This window comes from Harpegnathos saltator, unplaced genomic scaffold (genome assembly GCF_003227715.2).
Source record: "Harpegnathos saltator strain DR-91 unplaced genomic scaffold, Hsal_v8.6 scaffold111, whole genome shotgun sequence".
Lineage (NCBI taxonomy): Eukaryota > Metazoa > Arthropoda > Insecta > Hymenoptera > Formicidae > Harpegnathos > Harpegnathos saltator.
In genome coordinates this window covers 751,454-762,091 of record NW_020229886.1, presented here as the reverse complement: position 1 = coordinate 762,091, position 10,638 = coordinate 751,454, and the positions used below count along the sequence as shown (strand labels likewise).

The 10,638-nt window shown below is 35.2% G+C and overlaps 2 protein-coding genes across 2 annotated transcripts; both read left to right on the top strand.

Annotated features, from left to right (window-relative positions):
- Window positions 1-1,234: 1,234 nt before the first annotated feature.
- On the top strand, window positions 1,235-7,829 carry LOC105190869 (uncharacterized). The gene is made up of 4 exons (XM_025300922.1): window positions 1,235-1,722; window positions 1,929-2,178; window positions 2,334-2,504; window positions 7,597-7,829. Coding segments are annotated over exons 2-4 (405 nt in total). The 5' UTR covers window positions 1,235-1,722; window positions 1,929-2,177.
- A 1,543-nt stretch (window positions 7,830-9,372) lies between these two features.
- On the top strand, window positions 9,373-10,351 carry LOC109503693 (uncharacterized). The gene is made up of 4 exons (XM_025300920.1): window positions 9,373-9,395; window positions 9,472-9,695; window positions 9,956-10,115; window positions 10,203-10,351. The coding sequence occupies exons 2-4, from the start codon at window positions 9,486-9,488 to the stop codon at window positions 10,349-10,351; spliced, it is 519 nt and encodes a 172-aa protein (XP_025156705.1). The 5' UTR covers window positions 9,373-9,395; window positions 9,472-9,485.
- Window positions 10,352-10,638: the final 287 nt, after the last annotated feature.

The window sequence follows — 10,638 nt, the reverse complement described above, 5'->3', positions numbered from 1 at the left end:
TTGTGAATCCATTACATTATTATAGAATCATAGAAAAAGAAAAACTTATAAGTCCATTTTGACTTTGAATCCGTATGGCGAAGATTGCCCCGTAAAAAAAAGTGAGTGCGTCGAACACGTTCAGAAGCGGATGGGGACGCGGCTTCGAAATATAAAAAAAAGGAGAAGCTTGGCGGCAAGGGGAGATTGACCGATCTCGTCATAAAAAAATTAACCACTTACTACGGTTTAGCCATAAGACGAAATATAGATTCTGTAAGTGATATGAAAAAAAGCATAATGGCAACACTCTACCACTATTGCTCGACCGATGAAAAGCCGAAACATGAAAATTGCCCCGCAGACGTCGACAGTTGGTGCGAGTGGCGCAAAGCTGAAGCTGCCGGTCAACTCGTAAACTATAAACATCCTGCTCCAGTTATAAAGCCTGATATTGAGAAACACCTTACTTCGATCTATGAAGATCTTTCCAATGAAGATCTTTTGACTAGATGTTTAGGCGGGCACAGACAAAATTCCAACAAATCCTTCAATTCGACTGTGTGGCGTATCGCTCCCAAACATCTCAATTCGGGCTTTAAAATTGTTCAAATCGCTGCATATTTGGCTACTGACATCTTTAATGAAGGCTATACTGCCATTTTATTAACAATGCAGTTATTAGAAATCAATATCGGCCAGCAATGCAAAATGTTCGCTGATAATTACGATGCGCAGCGAGTTACGAGAGGGGAGCGACGCCGAAGCAGCACGACCAAGGAAGCTCGCACAGCTCGTAGACTGGAGTAAATGCAACGAAACGAGTTTTATGAAGAAGCTGAAGGCTTGCAGTATGGCCCTGGTATAGCTGATTAGCATAAGATTGCGGAAGTCTCCAATAAATGATATTTTTTTGTACCACGAACTTTAAACGCGTTTTTCTCGAAATATCATTTTCGTACTTTCTTAAAATCTGCGGGAAAGATAGAGAAAAAACTAATTGATCAATCGACTTGATTCAAAGTGCGTTAGCTAGAGAATGAACAACCATTCTATGTGAACCTCAAACATTGGTAAAAACATTAATTTAAATAATTGTTATTGCATAAAAACGGAGGAAATTTTTTCTCAAAACTGTCATTTTTTGTTCAAGTGCTAAAAAGTGCTAAAAAGTTTTATATTTTACGGTTTTTTAACCATGTTGTTGGTTCACATAGAATAAAAATACATGAAAATTAATAATCTTTTTGGTTTTTTTGTTTCAGATCAAAATTGTAGGCTACATTTTTCCCGCAGATTGGCAACTCGGTTGGCGAGGCGCTTGATTAGAGATACACCATGGCGCCATTTTGCAATTATTTTACAATATAAAAATTTTTTTTACATCTTCAAATAGGCAGTTAAATATTATAAAAGTTTTAGGAACCTCAACTGCATCATTGTCAATAAAAAAAATTCATAAAAATCTCCTTTTTTTTAGCCTCTTAAACCAGGTTCCCCCCTTAATGCTTCGAGAGGCAGCTGCCCATCTCGGAACATGTATTAGTCGCTCTTAGTAGCCACTCTCCTCGGTTCATCCTCGAACTTGGAATCCTAAGATTCCAAGTCGAGTCCATCCCTTTGGATCATTGTGGCTATCAAGCTTCTTCACACCACGACAAGGTGGCGACCATCGCAAAAGAAATATTGGAAGTCTACAAATATTAAACGGATATCTGATTAATGGATGATAACATTGCAAAGGTGAGTTTATAATATTTTAACATATGAAAACTTTATGCTTTCTTTTATACAATTGAAATAGGAAAATGAAAATTTAGATAACCGATAATTATTTTGATACAGAAAGTATAGAGATATGGTAATTATTTATATTAATCCGGATCTAATAAGCTCTTAGCTTTAAGAAATAGTCACACTAATATTTACTAGCTGCTTTTTATTTTCAGTTTTTACAACATTGGACATTTCCCACATTATACGAGATGAGCAGCGAAAATAAAAAATATGCTGTCGTAAAATTTTTATCGGATTTTACATTTTCTGAAATTCCAACAGCCTGGTTGTATAAAGACAAGGCTGTTCAAAAATGGTGGTCGCCTCCACGCACAGCAAACTGTGCAACATTAATTACGACATGTACAAGTCCCGATTTTTCCACTTGAAATTCTCATGAAGTGGACGCCGTAAAATTTTGTAGTAAATATTAATATATAATCAATATTATTAACAATAATATATTATTATCAATAATATAATGTGTGTGTGTGTGTACAATAATTAGCATAAAAACATTAGGTAAAAATAGCTTTCTACATGTTATCTAAATGTTAATGTGTATTTCTTTACTGTAGTGTCTGTTGAGTCAGCTCGGAAGAATGCAGCTGATTCTAATTATGATACAACTAACAATGAAAGATTGGGCCGAGGAAAGAGGCAACATGTTCCAAATCGTCGTTTCAACAGTGATGAAGAAGAAGAAGAAGAAGAAGAACATGTTTATCAACCCCGAAAATATACCAAAAGTAATCCCAGACAGCACAGAGTTTAAAATGAATTTAAAAAAATTCAGCGCATGTCAATAATTTTGAATTCAGTTTCAGATGCAAAAAGAACTCATTTGTGAAAAGGAAAGAAGTCAGAAAAGAAAAGAGGTCTGAAGAGAATCCTTTTTGCATCTAAAAATGAACTCAAAATTATTGACATTCGCTGAATTCATTTTAAACTCTCTGTGCCATCTGAGAACGTCTCGTACATAAATGTTTTATTATGATTGCATTCTATTTAGATGCTTATGAACTGAAAGCATTACTCCATCTTTATCGACACATAATGAGTAAACAAAGATAGAATGATGCTATCAGCATGAAAGTATCCGAAGCGTTCACAAAATATTTTATGTTGCAATATAATTCAATTTAATTATCATACATCGTTATCGTTCACAGTATCGTCATCCGAAAATATATACAGGGTGTCTCATTTTAATGTCCCACCCCAAATAACTCTTTAATATTGAAGTTTCAAGGAAAATGATTTGAATAAAAGTTGTAAGGATTTAAGTGAGCTACCTTATGGTGACCTTGACTTTGACCTTGATCTGTTTTCAAGGTTATTTGAAGGTCAACTTGCGTTTTTTAAATGGGAACCCTTATTTTTTATTATATTGTTTTTTCTACTAGTTAATTTGAACAACTTTTGTCTAAAACATCTTTCTATTTGTCTAATATTTTGTGAGATATTTGAGAAATATTTGATAACTTTTTCAATATTTAACTTACAATATCTTGCTAATTATTTGTCGGAAGAAAAAGTGGTACTAGACTTTCTTGCTTTATTTAGTCTCAAAAATATATTGTTACAATAGCGCCCTTTTTTGTTAATCTTTGTTAATTTTTGTTAATTTCTTGATTTTGAAATTTCCAAAAATCAGTAAGTTAACAAAAATCAAGGCACTATTGTAACAATATATTTTTGAGACTAAATAAAGCAAGAAAGTCTAGTACCACTTTTTCTTCCGACAAATAATTAACGAGATATCGTAAGTTAAATATTGAAAAAGTTATCAAGTTTTCCTCAAATATCTCAAAAAATATTAGACAAATAAAAAATGTTTTAGACAAAAGTTGTTCAAATTAACTAGTAGAAAAAACAATGTAATAAAAAATAAGGGTTCCCATTTAAAAAACGCAAGTTGACCTTCAAATAACCTTGAAAACAGATCAAGGTCAAAGTCAAGGTCACCATAAGGTAGCTCACTTAAATCCGTACAACTTTTATTCAGATAATTTTCCTTGAAACTTCAATACTGAAGAGTTATTGGGGTGGGACATTAAAATGGGACACCCTATGTACAGGGTGTCCCGTAAGTCGAGGTTAATTGCTCGAAAGATGACTGGGGAACCATAAACAAGAAAGAAAATTGATACAAACATAGGTCCAAAAATGCGTTGTTTTCGAGTTATCGCCATTTTTATGTTAAAATTTGAAACTGCTTTGCTTTCGAATTCTTTTGGTTTTGGAATTTCGATGGTTTTTATGAGTTTCAAAACACAACTAAAGTCAAATAAAAGTTGCGGGCTGCTTTAGCACTACCCAGGATGCACCACGTGGAGGTACAGCCCGCTTAGCATCCCTCGGCAGAGATCAGGACTCCACAGTTCGTCATTCCTGTGGTAAATACCACAGTGTTATTATACAAGCTTTGTTTTCGAACATCTCATATAATTTTTACGTTCACTCACACACACATACACACACACACATACACACGACAGAGAGGGTTTGGAGTCACTAAATACCACAGGAGTGACGAACTGTGGGGGTCCTGATCTCTGCCAAGGGATGCTAAGCAGGCTGTCCACGCGGTGCATCCTGGGTAATGCTAAAGCAGCCCGCAACTTTTATTTGACTTTAGTTGTGTTTTGAAACTCATAAAAACCATCGAAATTCCAAAACCAAAAAAATTCGAAAGCAAAGCAATTTCAAATTTTAACATAAAAATGGCGATAACTCGAAAACAACGCATTTTTGGGCCTATGTTTGTATCAACTTTCTTTCTTGTTTGTGATTCCCCATTCATCTCTCGAGCGATTGACCTCGACTTACGGAACACCCTGTATACAAAATATTGGCTATATACGAACGTATATAATTATATATGTCTACCTGGAAAATAATGATGCTAAATGAGAAAAAAATGTTATTTTATTAAACGTTGTTTAATTATATGCCAGAAACATAAACATTTTTTAGCTGATATTTACACTATAATTTCCATAAAAAAAGGGAGGATGGAAGTAATACGAAAAAACCTAGGTAATTAAAATTGAATTTCTATACATTATTAACACTAAATATTTCATATACGAACATATATGATATATATATTAGACTTCTGGTAACCAACATTCTACTATATCTCGCATTACTAATCGGTAGAAAATTAATTTGATTTTTTGTAAGTGTTAGCCATTTTTGTATATATATGGACGCTATCCCCTCCTTTTTATGGAAATTGTCGTGTAACCTTTACATAACAATGTTTTCTGTTGTGGACATATATGTTTATGCATGGCTATATACAGGGTGTCCCATTTTAAGTGTCTACCCCAAATATCTCTCTTATTTTTTATTTTAGAGAAAAATGGTACAGACACTTTTTGTATGGTTTCGAGGGGGCCATAAGATGGTACCATTGATTTGACCTTGAAGAGTCATTTGAAGGTTACGTGAAGGTTACCTCAATTTTTTTAGATGACACCCCCTATTTTTTTATTACATATTCTTGTAGCTGACCACGAGAGCTTCCCAAAACACTATAATCAAATGTTTTTTGGTGAAGTACTTTTCGAGTTATAAAGTTCCAAATTTACAAAATTATGATAAAAATACAAAATATTTCATAAAACATTCACTTTTCGATAGTCTTATCTTACATGATCCAACCAGTCAAGGCAAGATCCGAGCATGATCCAGCCAGTCAAGACGAGATCCTGTACTGCCTGATAATCAATGAACTGTAACAATTGTGAAAGTGCAATTGTCAATTCTTTTAATGAAACAAATATCAAGAGGCTTGTTTCAAATTTCTTACTTAGGCAACTATCGGTATTTTGGCGAAGTCTCAGACAGACGCATATTATTATCCGTTGACTTTTTTTTGATAAGATAGGAATTTTTGGTTTTTGGCGCTTTTTTTCTTTATAATTATGGTTGCTTATTCACCAAATGAAATTGTGGACATGATTCGCATTTTGGGTGAGGCCAGGAATAATTATTCGGCAGCAGAAAGGCTTTATGCTGAAAGATTTTCAGACAGACGCCATCCTGATAGGAAAGTAATAAAAAGACTCTGCGACAGAGCTGAACAGAGTTTTCTTAGAAGAAACCGGCGAAAATCGGGCCCTAATGAAGTCACATCATTGACTGTTATAGGTGCCGTTGCTTTAAATCCTTAAATCTCTACGAGACAAATTGAGAGGCAATACGGTATATCTAAATCAACAGCCAATCGTGTGCTCAAGCTCAACAAGTTTCACCCATATCACATTCATCTAACTCAGCAATTGGAAGAGAGGGACTACCAACGCCGTGTACGTTTTCGTAACTGGGCTCGAGATCAAATCCAACAAAATCCCCGGTTTATTGCTGATACGCTTTTTTCTGATGAAGCCACGTTTTGTAATAGAGAAGGCGTTAATAGACATAACTGCCATTATTATTCAAATGCTAATCCACATTGGCAGAGAAGCCAAGAGTTCCAACGGTAGTGGTCCATTAACGTTTGGGCAGGCATCCTAGGAGATGTTATTGTTGGTCCATACTTTTTTGAAAAAAATCTCAATGCGGCAATCTATCTAAGATTTCTTCAAGATGACCTCTTGAGACCCAACCTCTTGAGACATGTCGACAATGATTTACTCAGACGAGTGTGGTTCCAACAAGATGGAGCACCGGCTCATAGATCTCGAGCTGTTACACAATATTTAAACAATAGATTCCCGAATAGGTGGATTGATATGGGCAGCCGAGTTCAAGAATGGCCCCCAAATCACCCGACTTGACACCCCTAGATTTCTATTTCTGGGGCTACATTAGAGATATAGTTTATTCGCAAAAACGTACAACTGTTGAAAATATGAAAAAACGGATCAGACAGGCTTGCAGAAATATTAATGTAGGTGTTCTTGAAAAAGTTAGGGACGACTTTCACCATAGACTAGAGCTATGCATACAAGTAAATGGCCAAGTTTTTGAACACTTTAAGTAATTACACACAAAAGAAGATCTTGCCTTGACTGGCTGGATCGTGCTCGGGTCTTGCCTTGACTGGCTGGATCATGCTCGGATCTTGCCTTGACTGGTTGGATCATGTAAGATAAAACTATCGGAAAGTGAATGTTTTACGAAATATTTTGTATTTTTATCATAATTTTGTAAATTTGGAGCTTTATAACTCGAAAAATACTTCACCAAAAAACATTTGATTATAGTGTTGTGCCCACACCTTTGGGGAACGTATTGTTCCCACGCTCTTGGGAGAAGACTGTGAAGAAGGCATATAGAGAGTGTTTGACAGCTGTTATCGTTGTCAAGGAATTTGTTTACTAACAACTGGAATAATAAGAGAGTCGCTCTAGTCCTGTCACAGCGTACGGACGTAAAGCGAATTCGTGCGATTATTTTGGAATTGATTAAGATCCGTTTTTCTTGGCTGAAAATAAAGCTTTTCTCGTTTAGTATATCCCGAGTTATTTCTTTCACGCGCGGGCACAACAATAGTGTTTTGGGAAGCTCTTGAGGTCAGCTACAAGAATATGTAATAAAAAATAGGGGGTGTCATCTAAAAAAATTGAAGTAACCTTCACGTGACCTTCAAATGATTCTTCAAGGTCAAATCAATGTACCATCTTATGACCCCCTCGAAACCATACAAAACGTGTCTGAACCATTTTTCTCTAAAATCAAAAATAAGAGAGATATTTGGTATAGACAATACATAAAACATTTTTTTCCTCTATATGATACAGTATATTTATAGGAAGGATATTATGTATATGAAGGATATTATGTATATGTGTAATATTGAAAAGAAATTATTTTATTTGGTTACAGCAAAACAAATTAGTAAAGGTATTATTGAAGTAGCGTTACCACCATGTCCTTCGAACTTTAATTGTATTATTGAAGATTCCAATGTTTTAAACAATAATGAAAGTGACATACAAATAACAGCATCATCATGCTCTTCAAACGTAGAATTTATTGAATATCCCAAAGTCTTAAAAGCTACCAATGCAAGCGGAAACAAAAATATTATAACTCCACATAATGGTATATCTGTATAACAAAATAAAATGTAAAATAAGTATTGGTGCAATTACAATTATAGTAATTTATATATTTTCAGAAGAAGAAAATGATTCATTTATGACGTACCATTCAAATCAATATTCTAATCTGTGCAATGTACCAATAATATTACAAGGTATATAAATTATAACATTACAATCACCAAACATTAACTTTGTAATATTATATAAATCCTTAAAACTTTGTAGGAAACGCTCCATCGATTGAACACGTAAAGGGTTTTTCAATAAGGGCGGGTCGATGTTGCAATGGAATAAAACAAGCTGTGTGTGAGGTATTAACGAAATTCTTTTTTTATTTGAAAGGCCCATGTATGCCATTATGTGTGGAATATAACATCGTTCAAATGTCCGCCGCGGCTTCTCACGGTGGCACGGATCCGAGTGGTCCAATTTTCAATGATTCTGCCACATAGATCCGGCTGAATTTGAGCAATGGCCTGGGTTATGTTGACTTTAAGGGCATCGATCGATTGCGGCTTATTGGTATAGACCTGCGACTTCAGAAAACCCCACAAGAAAAAGTCTAGCGGGATCAAATCGCACGATCTTGGTGGCCAATTCACGTCACCTCTGCGAGAGATAACCATACCCTCAAATCGTTCATGCAGAATGTCCATCGTGGCGTCCGCTGTGTGGCACGTAACGCCGCCCTGCTGGAACCACATGTCGTCCACGTCCATATCGTTTAATTTGGGCCAAAAGAAATTGGTTATCATCGTTCTGTAGCGCTCGCCATTGACGGTGATGGCCTCACCAACGTCGTTTTCAAAAAAGCACGGGCCAATGACGCCGCCGGCCCAAAATCCGCACCAAACAGTAACTTTTTGTAAATGCATTGCTATCTGTTGAACTTCGTGTGGGTTGGCGTCGTGCCATATACGGCAATTATGCTTGTTAACATAGCCATTCATCCAAAAATGCGCCTCGTCGCTAAAGATGATTTTTCGGCCAAAATTGGGATCCTCTTCCAAATGCTCCGAAGCCCAGTCAGCGAACAAACGGCGTTGTCTATGGTCATTAACTTTGAGCTCCTGGGCCAGTTGGATCTTGTACCGGTGCAGGCCCAAGTCCCGACGCAAAATTCGCCAAGTTGAAGTCTGCGAAAGGCCGAGTTCTTGTGCACGGCGAGGAATTGACTGCCTCGGGTTCTCCTGCACACTTTCACTTACAGCGGCGATGTTCTCGGCTGATCTGGTGTTCCTTTGACGTACGGATGTTGGCTGATCGTTTATCGAACCGGTCGTCTCGAATTTGGCCACCAAACGTTGGAGAATCGACTTTGAAGGGCTATCGCGTCTGCCGTAAAATGGGCGCAACACGCGCAACATTTGTATTAACGAACACTCATTTTGATAATAAAGTTTTATCATTTAGACGTGCTGCTCAATCGTGTAACTTGTCATGGTGATTTGGCATCAGTGACTGAATAATAAACAACAGGTTAGACAGACGCCGTCAAAACAACATGGCCGCCACAGGCTGCCAACATCGACCCGCACCAATTGAAAAACCCTGTAGAAAGCAATTTTAATATAAAAGGTAAATCATTTCTGTATATTTTTGTATTCAATTTAAAAATGTTCTTTGTGCACATAACTTTTCAATTATATTTTAGATAGCATACAACAAATGCTGCGTATGCAAGCAGCATCAAACGTTACACTGGAAGATATACAACGACGATTATTAAACGTAGAAAACGCCATTAAACGTCGCGCATTGAGTCCTGCTACAATTAATGATAATCTCACAACTCCATTTTTACCCTTAACAACAACTGAAGTTATGACAGAATTTGATGTACTCTTGAAAACGTCTCATGAAGCAGTTACACAATTTGTAAGTATATAAGTTTTAGTACGATCGACCATTAATTACGATGTAGATATTGTTTGAAAATTTCCATTCTTAAATTCTTTCTGATTTGTCCGCGTTCTTACATTTTTATCAGTAAATTTTAGCAATTTGAAAAATTGAAATCATTTAGACGAAAAAGTTATTATACAAAATTTTATCGTATATTCCTATTGCAATATTCTACGATCCATGATTTATTTTAATACATGTTAAATTTACTTACTTTCTTCTTTCTTTTTTAGAAAGAGTTTTTGTCAAAGATAGGTGGAAATGATGCCAGGAACAATATTCACCATATCCTCAAAAAGACCTTAACAAACAAATGTTCCATGAAATGTTCTTGGAAAGGGTTACGAAATAATTTCAAAGTATCAAATTTACATTTTATACAAATTATGAAAAGTATATATCAGATATGTTGAAATTACAAATCACAATTTTTTACTATAATGCGTGTTGTTTTTAATTGTATTATCCTTTTCTTTCTAGGAGACGTGATATCGCGTTATGCTACATGTACGGAAACAGATTTTGAAAATATTGTTGCAGAATGGTTACGCTTCGCAACCCAGCGAAATAAAAGAGACAGAGCAAAGGAAAATATTGATGGAAACAATGCTGGTGATATGGAAATATAATATACCAAAATGATTTTACAACATGTATTTCCTTTTTTGTTATATTACAAGTAATATATAAACTACATTTATATTAGAAAAAGAGAGAGAGAGAGAGAGAGAGAGTAATATATTATAGAATATGTTTTCTATTTTATAAAATACTAAAACATCTACTTTATAATAACATACTATATTACTTATTTCTTATTATTAATATAAATATTACCGATTAGTTAATATATGTTAATTATCTTTTATTTTATTCCTATACTTATCCTAATAATAATTATATTATTACGCTAGGA